Source organism: Anser brachyrhynchus (assembly GCF_964034855.1).
Source record: "Anser brachyrhynchus genome assembly, chromosome: 17".
NCBI classification, from domain to species: domain Eukaryota; kingdom Metazoa; phylum Chordata; class Aves; order Anseriformes; family Anatidae; genus Anser; species Anser brachyrhynchus.
In genome coordinates, this window is record NC_137710.1 from 9,716,096 (window position 1) to 9,731,154 (window position 15,059).

The 15,059-nt window shown below is 63.0% G+C and overlaps 1 protein-coding gene across 3 annotated transcripts; it reads right to left on the reverse strand.

The window, feature by feature from the left end:
* Nucleotides 1–271: 271 nt before the first annotated feature.
* Nucleotides 272–12,081, reverse strand: LOC308179527 (tRNA (32-2'-O)-methyltransferase regulator THADA-like). 3 transcript variants are annotated; one of them, XM_080559846.1, is made up of 31 exons: nucleotides 11,924–12,081; nucleotides 11,378–11,555; nucleotides 11,155–11,241; nucleotides 10,793–10,820; nucleotides 10,550–10,698; nucleotides 10,310–10,432; nucleotides 9,983–10,103; nucleotides 9,571–9,722; nucleotides 9,206–9,290; nucleotides 8,864–9,000; nucleotides 8,299–8,496; nucleotides 7,506–8,187; nucleotides 7,271–7,423; nucleotides 7,069–7,178; nucleotides 6,831–6,991; nucleotides 6,464–6,630; nucleotides 6,144–6,320; nucleotides 5,810–5,952; nucleotides 5,140–5,283; nucleotides 4,899–5,003; nucleotides 4,542–4,742; nucleotides 4,110–4,260; nucleotides 3,645–3,870; nucleotides 3,308–3,544; nucleotides 3,000–3,225; nucleotides 2,646–2,852; nucleotides 2,169–2,407; nucleotides 1,801–1,983; nucleotides 1,415–1,681; nucleotides 1,070–1,275; nucleotides 272–943 (listed from the first exon to the last, which is right to left on the reverse strand). In XM_080559846.1, the coding sequence occupies exons 1-31, from the start codon at nucleotides 12,034–12,036 to the stop codon at nucleotides 672–674; spliced, it is 5,628 nt and encodes a 1,875-aa protein (XP_080415972.1). In that variant the 5' UTR covers nucleotides 12,037–12,081; the 3' UTR covers nucleotides 272–671. The 3 variants fall into 3 exon arrangements, 2 of the variants coding, with proteins under 2 accessions (XP_080415972.1, XP_080415971.1); XM_080559845.1 differs by having other exon boundaries at nucleotides 9,206–9,329; XR_013940413.1 differs by lacking the exons at nucleotides 272–943; nucleotides 1,070–1,275; nucleotides 1,415–1,681 and having other exon boundaries at nucleotides 1,847–1,983; nucleotides 2,169–2,324; nucleotides 9,206–9,329.
* Nucleotides 12,082–15,059: the final 2,978 nt, after the last annotated feature.

The following is a 15,059-nucleotide window of genomic DNA, read 5'->3' on the forward strand; positions in this document are numbered from 1 at the left end:
GCGGGGCCGGTACCGGGGCGGAGCGGCGGCAGCGGGAGCCCCGCAGAGCCCCGCAGCGCCCGGGGCCGCCCCCGCTGCGCGCTGCCCCCGGGGGGCGCGGGGCTGGGCCCCGGCACCGGCCCCGGCCCCTCCGCTCCGTCCTCGGGCCGCACCCGCGGCTCCCCGCCGCTCTTCCCCCGGTGGCTGCCGCCCTCCGGTGGTCCCCAGCCCCATCCCGGATCCCCCCTTGGTCTCCCCCGAAGAGGGCCACGGAAAGGCTTTGACACCGGGGTGGTTTCGGGCTTCTTTATTTGGGATAAAAGGCACCCAAAAAAAGAGCTAAAAGGCGGTGGATGTCCCGGCAGGGGACCGGGGTGTGTGTCCTGTCCTCCCTGCCGGACCCGGGGGCAGGGAATGCTGCAGGGAGCAGGCACGGCGAGGTGATGCTGTGCTGGTGCCACCGGGATGCAGAGCTACCACCATCCCGTGTGAACCAAAGAGCAAAGACCTGCTCGCTCCCACCACGGGCACGTGCTGCTGCATCCAAAGTGAGCACATCCCGCGTGGCGAGTGGGGTTCCCCGAGTTCCACCACCGAACCTGCTGTCTGGCTGCAGCAAGCACCCAAAAAATGCAGGGACGCAGCAGTGAGAGCCAGAAGCTCAGTGTGACGCCACTCCGTGTCTGGAGCCATCAGTCGTTCCCGGGCGGCGATCCCAGCTCCCTCGGTACGTCGCCCTGGCTGGGCGCGGGGGCCAGCCCGTGCTGTGCCAGCAGCCCCTGCACCAGCGCCAGCTCCTGCTCCAGCTCCTGGGCGCCGCAGCCCAGCCCCAGCACGGCCCCGTGGCTCTCGCCCAGCACTCGCAGCGCGTGGGCCACCAGCCTGGCCCTCACCAGCAGCGTGACCAGGGCCGCCCGCAGCTTGGCACAGCCCAGAGCCTTCATCCACCAGCGTGCGACGGCCTCTGCGGAGGGAACAGGTAAAGGCATGGTGAGCACAGCCAGGCTCCACCAGGCAGGGTGGCACTGGGGGTGAGGACACCGGGTTTCCTATCCCGAGGACATCCCAACACTCCCCAGCCCCGCTGTACCTTGGCTCCAGAGGTGCTTGCAGTACTGCAGGTCCTGCAGGACTCCAGGGCCTGCGGCCTCCAGCCAGCGCAGTGTTGAGGCGTGGAGCGGACTGGCATCAGGCACCTTCTCCAGGAGCTGCAGCAGGAAGGGGAGCAGCTGCTGTGCCAGGACGGCCGGCTCCGCAAAAACATTGGGTTCATCCTCCTTGTACAGGCTGGGGGCTCTGGGAGGGAAGCCGAGACACAAGGGAAGCCTTGGGGGCTGCCTAATGCTCCCCAATGCTCAGGCACCCGCGCTGCCTCTCCCTGACCCTCGGGGTGGCTCTGCCCACCACCCTTTTGGCCTCTCATCTGTGCACTCACTTGTTGGCCTCCAGCTCCTCCACGATGCCCCTGAGGTCGAGGACGGGCAGGTGCTGCAGCAGAGAGCTGAAGGTCTCTGGGTGATGCCCGAACTCCCGCGGGAGGAGCTGCAGGAGGCCCAGCAGCCCCACGTTGCCCTGCACGAAGACGCAGCCGTCTCCACCGGGCTCCCCTGCGCCGTGCTGCACGAGGCTGGCAAAAGCTGAGGCCTCGTGCCGGACTTCTTGCTCCTCATCTTGCAGGAGGTGAATGGCCACGTTTATCACCCTGGGGAGGGAGGGAAATAAATGTCCCTGCACAACCAGCCCACGCTGCGGGGAAGGCACAGTGCCTGCAGGCAGTGGCATTGCCGTGAGCCTGGCCCCCCTGCACAGCTCAGGACCTACCGCAGTGCCACGGGGACGAGCCAGGGGTGGGCAGCCCCCAGGGACCGCCGCAGCACTTCCATGCCCGCTGTCTGCAGGGAGCGCGCAGCTGCCAGCCGCAGCACCTCAGCTGACACCGACCGGCTGCACGCCTCCAGCGCCGCGCACCACCGCCACACCAGAGGGCTGTCCTCGTCCCCAAACCTGTCAGAGGGCAGGGGAGTGAGGTCAAGCACACCTCCCAGCTCCATCGGGGGCACCAAAGGCTGCCGACTGCCTCGAGATTGCAAGATCCAGGCACAAAGCAGTCATGAGCCCTAGCTCTGTTTCCACCAAGGGCTAAGAAAAATGTCCTTGAAGATTCAGCCCTGGATGCGGCACAGACCTACCTGAGGGTGAGCAGCAGGCTGGCAGCACACAGAGCCTGGAAGAGGAGGTCTGGTCCAGGATGCTCCGTCTCCATCATGAGGAGCAGCATTTCCACGCATGCTGAGGAGGAGCCCTGGAGCTTAGGGGAAGCTTCCGGGGACCAAGACGAGAGGTTTCTGCAAAGATGCATCAAAGCCTCAAGGTACAATTTCAGGAACTCTTTGTTCCTCCTGTCTCGCAGCACAGACTGTAAGTTCTCCTAGTCAACAACGGGAAAGAAGGTACATGGTTAATGCCCCTGAGAGCACGGGACCATGCAGCCATCTGCAAATCCATCAGAAAGGCTGCACGTCAGCCTGAGCAACATGCTCTGGACCTGTGCCTCCTCCCAGAGATGGCACTGGGGGACAGGAGCACCGGGGACCACTCAGTGAGCACCCATCTGCGTGGTGCTGTGCATCAGTGCTCCACTTTGCGACTTTTGAGCCTCATCTTACCAGCAGCGTCAGCTGGAGAGCCTTCTCCAACTCCTTGCACTCTTCTCCCTCCCCTTCGATCACCCAGCTGAAGATGGCAAGCTGGACGTCGGGATTTGGCTGCCGGAGAAGTGAGCAAACAGCGCCGATCCTCTCACTGTCGGCCAGCCGGGCGGCCTCGCTGCATGCGAAGCGGGCCATGGTTTGGTGGAGGATAGCTGAGCCCACCTGCAGGGAAACCAGGATCCACTTCCAGCGCTCAGCCTCGAGTTGGGTGCGTGTTTGTGGGCATGGAGAGAGCAGGATGGGTCCCCACTCCCATGCCTGAGCTTCACAGAAGGGCGCAGCTGTGACGTCCCCAGTAGGGAGCAGTACCTGCAGCTCAGCACACTGCTGCTCCTTCCCCAGCGTGAGGCCTCCCAGCTCAGTGCTGATGGCTTCTCGGATGCTCTGTGCGAAGCCAGGGCTGAGAGAGGCGGGCAGGAGGGCGAGGACCTGCAGGAAGGCAGCGCGGACGAGCGGACAGCGCTGGGTGGGGGTGAACAGCCAGCCCCGGGCCTCCAGCTGCAGAGCCACAGGGCGCAGCGCCTCGGCCGGCAGCCTGCGGGGGGGACAAGCATGCCTCAACGCGGCGTCCAGCCAAAAAGGTGCTGGAGCTGTAGGGATGGTGCAGAGCCACTCACCCATCGGATCCTGGGGCGGGGGCCAGCAGCGCCTGCATCTGCAGCAGGTGCCCGTGCAGGGCGTTGTGCGAGCGGACCCCTCCGGGTGCAGGGAGCTGCCGGGCCAGCCGCAGGAGGAGCGCCGGGCGCCGGGGCGGTGGGACGACAGGCACCAGTGCCTTGGCAGCCATGGCTCGCACGGCGTAGATGGGGCTCGCCGCCAGCCCCAGCAGCGGCTCCAGGAAGCGAGCAGAGGGGCTGTGAAGCAAAAAGGGCACAGCGTGGTGATGCACCCTCACGGCGAGCCCTCGCTCTGGGGCAGAGCATCCCCACCGCCACCCCGTCCGCTCCGTCCTACCTGTCAGGGCCATCGGGGCCAGGCTGCAGCTGGGCCAGGAGCGTGAGGACGGCATGGAGTGCGGGGCGCAGGCAGGCCCCCCCCGTTGTGGCCGCCCCCAGCTCGGCCAGCAGCACGGCGCCCAGCTGCGGGTGCTGCCCGAGGAAGGCGGGCAGGCTCAGCCCCTCCGCGGGGCAGCCCTCGGCGCGGCTCCGCTTCTGGCCCAGCAGCCGGCTGGTGAGAGCGCCTGCGGGGACGGGGCAGAAAGCAGAGTCAGGCCCCATCCCCCTGCCTGCCCTCGGCACTGGACCCCTGGGGGCTGATTAAACATCCCTCAAGGGCTGTGCCAAGATGCAGCACTGGGACTTGCTGGACACCAGCATGTCCCCACTGTGCTGTGGGGTGCAGATCTGGCCCCTGTTCCCCCAGCACTGCCCTTTTAGCTAGCAAGGACAGAAGGCACACAGCACAGGCTCAGGTACTCACTGAAGAGCTGGATGGCCGCGTTCCTCATGGCCCAGCAAGGCGAACCCAGGCCCTGCAGTGCCAGGGCCACCATTGGCGTGGTGTGCCGCAGCAGCGCGCTGCCCAGCCCTGCTCCACGGACCAGCGTCTGCAGCACGTGCAGGGCACACACCTGTGGAGAGCACGCAGAGCTCAGCTGTGCTGTGCCAAGCACCAGGATGCAAACCAAAGATGCTCAGAAGAGAGGGGAGCAGGGAGCCAAGGGGCCATCAGCTCCTGGGCTCCCGGGATGAGCAGCACAGCCAAGGCTGCGGCTTTGGCTCACCCTGAGGTCTCTGTGCTAATGCAGCCTCGTGTGGGGTACCCAACACAGATCCTTTTGGGGAGCCTCCTGCAGATCACCCTGTCCCCAAGCCAGCTGTAACAGTGAGGTTTGGTGCCTGCTGCCCTTACCTGAGGGAGGTCGAGGGTCTGGTCCCAGTCCTGTGGCAGGGCCGTGGAGGCCAAGGCCAGCAGGGTCTGGATGCAGCGGGTCAGGAGTGGCCGGGCCTGGGCTGGGTTTTCCCCACTGACGATGCACAGGAAGAGCATGGGGAAGCCGGCAGCACGGCGCGTTATCGAGCTGCTCCGGGGTCCGCTCAGTGCTTCTAACCCCTGAGAAACAAAACGCATCCAGACCCCGCTGGAAACCTGCAAGCTGGAGCCTGCAGTTGCCCTGCAGGGGAGAGGACCAGCAGCCAACACCAGGACTGCAGGGACACAGACACAGCCCTGGGGACGAGGGAACATGGGGAAGAACAAGCACAGCACCTGGTCCAGCATGGTCCGTGGGATCGCCTGCAGCTCCGTGTCGGGGTGGTTCAGCAGAGCAGCACAAAACTTGGTGAAGCCCATGCTGCAGCCCTCCACTGCTCCCTAGGGCAGAGCAGCGTCAGCGCTCCCCGTGCTCCCACCCTCCCACAGCCCCACTGAAACCTCTGCTCGGGGCTGATGGATGGGTCTGGAGGGGCAGGAGAGGGGCCGAGCCCCCCCAGGCGAGACACGCTCTTACCCAGTGCCGGCACCTCAGCAGGACCTCCTGGAAGACCCTCGCGGCCGTCTGTAAGTTGGCAAGTGTTAGGAGGGGCCCCACTCCTGCGGGCAGCACCGGCAACAGCAGCAGCTCAGCCAGGCCTCCCAGCAGCAGCCCAATTTCCTGGGGAAGAGGCGAGAGGTTAGAGGAAAGGCAGTGGTGCTGCCCAGCACGGCTGTCCTGCCCCACATTCGCTGTGGCAGGGGTGCCTGGCAAGCACTGCTGTCACCCCAGGGCTCACGGTGCTGTCAGCTCAGCCCACAACTGCTTTGAGCACACAGCATCTGCAGCACGGCGTTTCCTCAGCCTGCTGCAAGCCCTGCATGGCAGAGATGTTGTTTTTGCAGCCAGCCACCAGGCAGGCTCTGGGGGAGAGGCTGTGATGGGCAGCTGTCGGAAAGGAGCTGTGATGGGCAGCTGTCAGAGCAGCCCGGCTGCGAGCAGGGGCAGCCCGGCTCCCGCACAGCTGGGGTCCATCAGCGCTGGGAAAGCAGCTGGGTTACAAAAGGGCAGGAGGGTCCTTTTGGAGCAGGGGGGGCTGCAACAGCCCCCAGGTAAGGGCAGTGCTTGCCCTGCCTGCCCCCAGGGAGGGGACAAACCCAGCTGCTGGGTCGGGCTGTGCAGTGGGTGCTGCCACACCTGCTCCTACCTTCACTGACACCCAGCAGCAGGTCAGGATCAGGCTGTGCTCCTCTGACAGCAGGACTGAGTCCTCCTCCTCCTGCTGCCCCTTCCCCAGCGTGATGAGGGAGCCGATCGCATTCCCCATGTCCGCAAACGATGGGGCGGCTGCTGCGAAGAGAAGAAGCAGCGAGCAGGGTGAGGAAGGGGCAGCGAGCCCAAAGCAAGGGTGTCCCCTGCAGTGTGGAGGGCTGCTGGGGCCAGAGCTTTTGTGGGAGCTTCTGGAGCTCACGGCTGGACCAAGGCCGCTGTGACGAAGGAGTGGGTGGCTCCCAGGGCTGCTTCCCCTGGGACCTGCTTACCTTGCTCGTCAGCACCAGGGCTCTGCAGAGCACCCAGCAGGAGGGAGGTGATGTCCCTCGCGGTGGTCACGAGGCTGGTGAGGAACTCCTGCCAGCTCTGTGCCGACTCTGCCGCCCGCATGGAGGCAGCCACCTCCGGCACCTGCAGCAGGCACCTCCGCAGGGCTGCGATCACACCTGCACAAATGCCCAACCCATGTTACAGCACCGCTCAGCACCATCCCAGCCCCCCTGCTGAGATATCTCCCCAAAATGGGATGCGTGGATGGAGGGCACACACCGAGCCGCGGCCTCTCTCCTCCAGCAGCCCGGGCACGCACCGTGCATTGGTGCCACGGCTGCTGCCCGCAGCAGGTCCTGCCGAGCCGTGGCGTGCTGGGCCTGCAGCATCCGCAGGAGGTGCTGGGCAAAGCACAGGCCGTGGTTTGGTGGTGTCTGGGCTGCTTCAGTCTCCAGGGCCAGGATCTTCACGGTGCTGCCGTCTGACCTGCAGGAAGAGGCAGATGCTGATGGTGCTGTGAGTACAAGAGTTTTCTGCCCAACTTGTGCTGTGCAGACCCCAACCCTCCCCAGCTCCACCACTGCAAGGCTATCTCAAACCCAAGCCATCGCTGGCTGTGGTCAGCCCAGAGGAGACCCTGGCACTGCCAGGGGGCTGCCATGCCATTGCCCACCCCAAGCTCATACTTCTGTAGGATCGTCTTCATCAGCACGGCTCCGGCCTCAGCCTCCTGCACACGGGGGCTGCTGAGGGCGTCCTGGGCCAGCTGGAGCAGTGCCGGGGTGAGAGAGGAGGGGAACGCCGCAGGGAAGTAGCAGACGAGCAGCTCCGAGGCCAGGTCTCTGATCTGCTGAGGCAGAAGAGGCAGGGAGTGGGGACAGGGGTGGCAGGAGCAGGGCAGGAGAGGGGGCTGCTGACACCCACCTCGTTGGTGCTGTCCTGCAAACAGCTCAGCAGCGCCAGCAAGTTGGGCCGAGAGAAGAAGTCCCAGCAGCCGCTCTGCCTGGCGTGGCTCAGCAGCGCAGCCATGGTCCCTGCGGGGACAGCGGGTGGTGGGATGGGATGGGGATGGCTTGGAGCGCCCCGATATCTGCAGGGATGCTCTGAACAGGCTGCCCCTACTCACGCGGGGGCTGGCCCTTCTTCCTCTCGGGGCTCCAGGTGTCTGTGCAGGTCTCCAGAATGGCAGCCAGGAGGAGCAGAGCCGTCTTCTTCCTCTGGTAGTTGGCCCCGGGGGTCAGTGAGGAGATGCTGAGCTGCAGCAGCCACTCCACAAAGCCTGCGGGGAGAGCATGCAGCGCTGTGGCAGCTGCCTGCAAAGCCCTGGGGGCCACTTAGAGGTGCTGCAGCAGCCTCCTCACCTACAGGCTGGTCCGGCTGCCCCGCTTCCTCGCCCCACTCCACAGGCGCCTTCCCTCGCAGCCGGGCCAGCGCGCTGTCCCGCAGCCGCACCAGCGCCTTCCTCACGGCCGCCTGCAGCAGCTGCCGGAAGGCAGAGGTGTCCCCGGTGAGGTTGAGGGGCAGGAACTCCCGCAGCAGCTGCTCCTCGGTGCCCGACAGGGCCTGCCCGCTGCTGGGGCTGCAGCACAGGAGGCCCAGCGCCGCCAGCCGCACGCCCTCCTCGCGGGCCCGCAGGCAGGTGCGGAGCCGTGCCAGCGCCTCGCCCTGCAGGGGCAGGGTCCCCGCGATGCTTTTCTGCGCCCGCAGCAGCGACACCCAGGCCCGGAGTGCGGCCGCATCCTGGCCATCAAATTGGGCAGCCAGCAGTGCATGGGTGGCTGGGAGCTGCCGCAGCGTCCAGACAAGGAGGTGGTTGGCAGCGTTGCTCTGCAGGATGGGCAGGGGCGAGCGCAGTGCCTGGCACAGCAGGGGCAGCCAGCGCCGTGCCCACCTCTCAGCCAGGGCCTCCTCTGTGCCCCCTGGTCCCTCGGAGTGCTGCTGCCGCACCAGCGCCCTGTAGAGCTCGGTGGCCACGGGGCACAGGTGGTTGGTGGCCAAGCAGCTCAGGAGGTGCTGTGGTAGGTCCGGGTATGTGTCCAGCACCTGAGGGAAAGGCCAGTGATGGCTGTGCTGAGGGATGTCCCATCTGCCACCTCCACACCCTGCCCTGCCAGCTTAAAGGCTCTGTACAGCAGGGGCCTCCACCTTCCCTACCTGCTGGCTGCCCATATAGGGGACGACGGCACACAGGGGCACGTATCTGGCCTTGATCTGCCACGGCATTGAGACCGCCCTCTGCAGCATCCCTTGATAGAGGGGTCTCTCCTGGTCCTTGAAGTGTTGGCACTCGAGGTCATAGATCTCCAGGAGCAGTCGAAAGGAGCTCTGGATGAACTCAGACACCCCTTCCACCTGCAGGGAAGGATGGCAACCAAGAGAAGTCAGTGTGGTTCCCACCCTCTGTCTTTCTGCTTTAGAAGACACTTTGCTTTCCTGTGGCCACAGACTTTCAGTACTAAGGAGGTGGGCATCACTTCATCCAGGTGGGGACAGCAGGAGATGAGCCAGCAGATGTGGCCCAGGGCTCTTTGGTCAGCTGGGGCTGCCCTGCTGCATGAAGACGGCAATGCCCAGGGACAGAGCCCTGCTGCAGTGGGGGTACCCCTGCCCCTGCCTGGACAGGGCAGGGCTGTGTATGTCCAGCAGGACAAGCTGAGCTAGTCAAGGAAAGGGCTGTTTCTGGTCATGGTGGTGCTGGGGGTGCACACTCCAGCCTTACCGGGGTCTCGGCGTTGTCCCACAGGAGCTGGGTGAGCTGCTGGAGCAGCTCGGTGTCCTCTGCCAGGATGCGGCCCCCCCGCAGGCGCCAGAGCTCAGGCAGGTTCTCCTGCAGGCGCCGCAGCCACAGCGCCAGGACTGAAAGCAGAAAAGCAGACACACTGATGCAGCTGCCACGTGTGCCAGAGCCCACCCAGGCTGGGGAGCCAGGCACAAGGGGAGCACTTCCCCACCAGCCCACACAGATGTACAGCAGCCAGGGAGGTTCGTATTTGGTAGGCTGGAGCAGGTGTTAACAGCCTTAGCAGCAGTCTTCTGCCATGGCAGGGTCACGGTCCCTTACCTTGGAAGCAGTAGTAGTGGCAGTCCTTCTGCTCCTTGTTCAGGGCATGCACAGCGGGGAAGAGCACGTCCACCAGCAGGCACACCTGCAGAACACAGCCCATCAGCGAGTGGGTAGGTGCAGGCTTTTGGGGTAAGAAAACCCCGTCACAGGACAGAAGACTGCGGCACTGCTCTGCTGTTCCAGCAGCTCAGTGTGAGCCTTCTGTGCTGGTTTGGGAGATCAGCCCCAGGTTCAGGCTGTGTGAGGTGGTGTGGGCTGGCTACATCGGGAGGGGGTTTACCCCAAACACCCACTGGTGGCTGCCAAAGCAGAGCCGGGCGAGGGGCTCTGAACCCCGGGGTGCTGGGTGCGAGCTCTCCTACCTGTTGTGTGAGGCTGTCCAGCTGGCAGCTGAGGATGTCCCCCTTGCAGCACGTCAGCAGGCCTCTGCTCAGCACCAGCCTCTCCAGCCTGGCTGGATCCAAGACGCTGGGGTTTTCTACCACCAGCTCCCCAAACCTCAGCTCCCCCGCACCTGCTTGGAAATGGCTGTGTTAACTGAGAGAAAGACCCAAACCCAATTATTTATCCACGACTAAACTGCCCTGGCTGGCCTGCCTCATCCCAGAGTGACCGTGGCACATGGGGCTCCTGCACCACAGGAGGGGGACACAGCAGCAGTCTGGCTTTGACTGCCAGTGAGTGGCATTGTCCCCTCCATCCCCTCTTGCCCAGCACGCCTGTCCCTGCTGCCCCCCTGGTGAGGTGGTTCCCAGCTCAGGGATGAGCACACACCTTGGTCAGTTAGCTGGAAGAGGGCCAGTGCAGCGCTGGCCCCGCTCTGGGGCTGTGGGGCTGTGTTCACCAGCATGCTCAGCGCAGTGCCCGCCAGCAGCTGCGTGTCCTTGTTCGGGGCCTGGGCTCGCAAGGGGAGGGAAAGGCACAGATCAAAACACCACATGAAAAAAAAAACAAGCACAACCCCTGCCTCCATGCCCATGTAACACATGTGGCCAACTACAGAGCATCCCCAGACACTGTAGTGTCTCCTCAGGGACAGGTACAGGGAAAGAACCATAGGGGTACAGCACTGTCCCCCAGTGCCACCAGGCTCACACACACCTTCCCTGCCACCACCTCCAGCAGCAGCCCCAGGATGCTCTGCAGGGTTTCACTCTTTGTCGCTGCATTCCACGCCAGAGGGGCCACGTCCTTCGGCAGCGCCTGGAAGAGCTGGAGGCAGGCCTGGAGGACCAGAAGGGAGAGGGTCTGCAGGGATGGCCTCAAGCATCCCTTGTCTCTGAAGAACACGCAAACCCTGACTTCCCTGACCACTCCTTCTCCCCCCGACATGGCTCTTACCTTGACGGCCAGGTAGCCCCAGGTGCCGCTCGGTGCCGGCTGGCTCTGCAGCACCCTGCGCAAGGTGGCGGCCAGGCGCTGCAGCAGTGGGGCCAGGTTCTGCCGCCAGTGGTCCCGGCCCAGACTGCTCTCCTCGATGTACATGCACACTGCGGGTGAGGGGACAGCATCAGTCCCTGTCCCTCCTGGCACCGTGGTGCAGGGGCTGGAAGAAGCCCCTGGGGACAAGGAGCAGGGACTGACCTGCCTGGAGCTCCTCAGGAGACAGCACCTGCGGGGGCAGAAGGACAGGCACCCATCACACCCAGCACAATGGCAGCAGCCGTGGTACGCGGTGTGGGTGTTTTGGGGAGAAGCCTCCAAGCAAAGCCCCCCCAGCTCCCAGTCCCTCCCCTGCAGGAGACTGGCCAGCGGTGAGCTCTGGTGCTCAACCCCGAGGCAGCATGGCTGGATGTGCTGCAGAGCACGGCTGTTCCCCGGCCGCAGACACTCCCTGCCCCGCTGCCTCACACCCCAAAAGCTCCTGTAGCCGGTCCCCATGTGCGATGCTCCCACGTCTGGGGTGTCACAGCACCAGCGCCACCCCACGTGCCGGGTGCTCTCACCTCTCCGTGCGGCGCCAGGCCGGCCAGCAGCGCGCCCACCTCCTGGGACAGCAGGGCCTCCTGGCCCACCGCCAGCTGGGTCACGATCTGCAGAGAGACCCCTGAGTCAGCCACCCACACGGACCCCCGAGGAACCCGAGCTTTGACGTGCTTTTAGGGCAGCTTTGGCTGCTCTGGATCTGCAGCCCGGCGCTTCTCTGCCCGGCGCTGCGTTATTACAGACCTGCTCCAGTTTGTGGAAGGCGCTGGAGCTGCCGCTCGCCTCCAGCTGGAAAGCCAGCACGCAGCGCAGCAGCGGCCGTGCCTCCGCCTCGCCCAGCACCCGCAGCTCCTCGCTCAGCGCCCGCGCCAGCAGCAGGGCCTCCTCCAGGTGCTTGTCCCGGCATCTCTTGGCGGTGCTCCTGCGACGGTACGGGGACAAGCTGGGGCGCCCCGGGCTGGCTCCGCTTGGGCTGGGGGTGCAACGGGGGGGGAGCGCGGGGGGCACCCCAGCTCGCTGGGGGTTACGGCTGCTCCATGGGGGGTGTGGTGGGGGTACCTTGATGCGGCGGGGGGTTGGGCTGGGGATGCCCTGATGCTACGGGAGGTTGGGGTGGGGGTACCCTGTCTCCTTGTGGGGTGGGGGCGCCCCGGTTTGGTGGGGGTGGCCTCGATTTGGAGCGGCGCATTCCGCACTGCTCGTCCCAACCCCGCTGCCCGAGCCGGCCCCGCAGCCCCCCGGTTCCCCGTGTCCCCCCGTGTCCCCCCGTGTCCCCCCGAAGCCCCTTACCCGGCGAAGAGCCGGAGGCTGCGCAGGCAGCAGAGCGCGGCCCGGCCCGGCCCGCCGTGCCCCAGCGCCCCGTAGAAGGCGGCGCAGGCCCGCGCCTCCCGCTCGGCCCCCATGGCGCGGCCCCGGCTGCGAGCAGGCCCCGCTCGGCCGCGCCGCAGCCCCCTCTAGCGCCCGCCTGGGGGCCCGCGGCTTCCCCGGGCTGGGGTGGGAGCTTTGGGGTCGGGGGCTTTGGGGTCGGGGGCTTTGGGGTCGGGGGCTTTGGGGTCGGGAGCTTTGGGGTCGGGGGCTTTGGGGTCGGGGGCTTTGGGGTCGGGGGCTTTGGGGTCGGGAGCTTTGGGGTCGGGAGCTTTGGGGTCGGGAGCTTTGGGGTCGGGAGCTTTGGGGTGCCACAAGTCGGGCGCTTCGGTGTCGTGTTTGTCCCGTGCTTCTCCTCTGCTGGGTTTGTTTTTTTGTTGGGTGTCGCCTTCTTGTTTGTTACCTTTTGGTTGCTTGCGGCTTGGCTTTCCCTTTGCGTTTTGTTTTGTTTTGTTTGTTATTTTGTTATTTTTCCCCAGGTCAGCAAGGAGCCAGCCCTGGGGTTGCCCCGTGGGTGAGCGCTGAGTGGGGCCGGTGCTGTGGCTGCTCCCAGACCCCTGCTCCCAGATCCCTGCTCCCAGACCCCTGCTGAAACCCCCTGGGCTTTCCCGGAGCGATTCCCGCTGAAATCCGCCTTCTCGCCTGCTCTGTCCCTTAGCCACAGCCACGCCTTCATCATACAAAAAGCGGTGTGTTTGCTTTAAAAATAGAGGTGAGACAGAAGGGTAAGCGTGATCTCACTTCACCTGCCTGCAAGTTTTCGGCCTTAAAACAACAATATCTGGAGCCGTTTCCATAGTCGGTGGAGGAGCAAGCCCTGGAAGGACTGGAGAGGAGCTGGGCAAGGCTGAGGTGCTGCCAGAGGAGGCACTGAGGTGTCCCGCACACCAAGCCCAACGCCTCTGCTTGGCACAGCCACCTCTCCCATCGCGCCACACTGCACCAGACCGACAGAGGATATCATGTCAGTGGCAGCAGGTTCTCGGAGTATAAGCAGGTCGTTTAACGTCATCTGTAGATTTTGCCTCCTGCCTGCTCACCACGGTTCCCAAATCACCAGTAGATATGTATGGCAGATCTAACCTGGTCCCCACGCCACCCTCTTGTCACCAGCGAAGGAACTTTCCTTCACAAGGAATGGGGTGAGCTCATCTGCTTGCTTCGCCAGGATGCTCTTTGCTGGTTTTGACCCTGCAGGAGTGATTTTTCCTGCTCTGCTTTCTGCGGAGGCACTAAGGAGAGTGATGGCTGTGTTGGCCACCCAGGAGAGCATGGCTTGGAGGACGCCGAGATGTGGCTTCTAGGAAACCAACAGACCATAGTTTTCAGCAATGTTTGCCAGCTCTGCTCAGCTTTAGACATTAAGCTGGAAGTCCAAAGCCAGCCACAGGGCCAGGTTTGCCCTCACTGCTGCTATTACAAACCAGCGAAACATCCCTGGATTTCACCCCAGTAAATCAGGGCGGCACAGGAGGATGCTTGCGCCTGCAGATCAACTCCTTCGCCAGTCCATCGCTGCAGTGAAGAAGTGGGGAACGCGTTGCCCAAGCAGAGCCCCCGTGCCCATGATGCCTGCACCCAGGCAAGGGAAGGGGCTCCCATGTTTCAGGGTCCCTGAGGCTCTGGTTCCATTTCCCCTTATGCTGCCTGCAGAAGGCAGGGGTCAGAGAGGAAGAGGAGGATTTTTCAGGTTTCGCCATAGGAAGGATTTTCAACCCCTGTAAATTCACTTTTGACAAGAAAACGGCTAAAGCAGATTAACCTTTTTGCTAATCCTCTATAATGGCTTTGGAATCTCCTTAACCAATAAGAAAATGATAAGAGCCTGTTTCTTTTCTTTTTATCTATATCTATATTGTCCTCCCTTGTCTGCATTTTTTTCTTTCTTGTTTTATTTTCCTTCCCTTTTCTAATATGAAATAGCCCAGCGATCCTATCTCTCAGAGGCTCAGTAAACAGAACATCAGTAATCCCTTTCCTTTATTCCTCTCCGGTAACAGGGTGCAGAGAAGTGTCTGCCGATTGGGATTTGATTACCAGCAGCTATCAAAAGTCTCTTTGTAAGATCTGGGTCCTAAATCCCATAATTCTTTGATAAAAGAAGTATTACCAGTCCATTTTCTGAAGTGAAAGGTACGGGAGAAATGAAAGAAAGCAATCAGCGGAGATACTAATAGGCTAAGTGCATGTGTGGTGGGAAGGCAGGGCCAGGCCGAGGAGGCCAGGGAAAGACGTCCTTTGTGCAGGATGGGGAATGAGAATTAATCTGCTTCGGCCATATGATTATCACAGCTGAGAGCAGGACAGGTCGCATCCTGCACCCGCCCAGGCCACGCTTGCCTGCCCTGCAGCTGCATGGTGTGGGGAGCAGGACCCGTCCTCATGCCATCCCCTGCGCCAGCTGAAGGAGAAGCAAAATAGGGGGACAGAAGAAAAAATACTGTTTTAAGTGAGATTTTTAAAGAGATTTGAGGGTAGAAAAGCAATTTGGCATCCCTTCCTGGCAGTGGAAGACAAAAAAAAAGAGAAAAGAAGGGGGCCAGAGATGGGGACCACCCGAGGACAGGCTCCCATTTCCATGAGGTGCCACATGGACATTTGATGTGCAGGAGTTTCACAACTCTCACTCATGTCTCCTCATTGTACCACGAGTGTGACTGGTGCCTTACCTCCCCCGCCAAGAAATACCGAGCAGGAGTGCTCCCCTGGTTAGTTCCCAAAGCCTCGCTAGCTCTTGGCTTAAGCAGCACTGAGGGCAAGAAAACTCAGGTTTAAACTTTCCAAAGCAACCTGAGCTCAACCACAGGTTCCCTGTTTTAGCGCCAGCTACTTATTTTAGTCATGAGCCCAAGCACTTTGTCATCACCACTAGTTTAATTACAGGTACCTATGCTGTTTGTGGTTACAAAGCCCCTTCTTTCCCCCATGATCTACGCTGTGGCAGCTCTGTCAAAAATGCTGTGCCTGAGACTGAGCCCTCGTAAGAAACAGGACATTTCTAATGCTGAAGTGTCTCAGACTAGGCTGATGCCCACCAGCCCTGGCTGGTTTTTCTTACGAG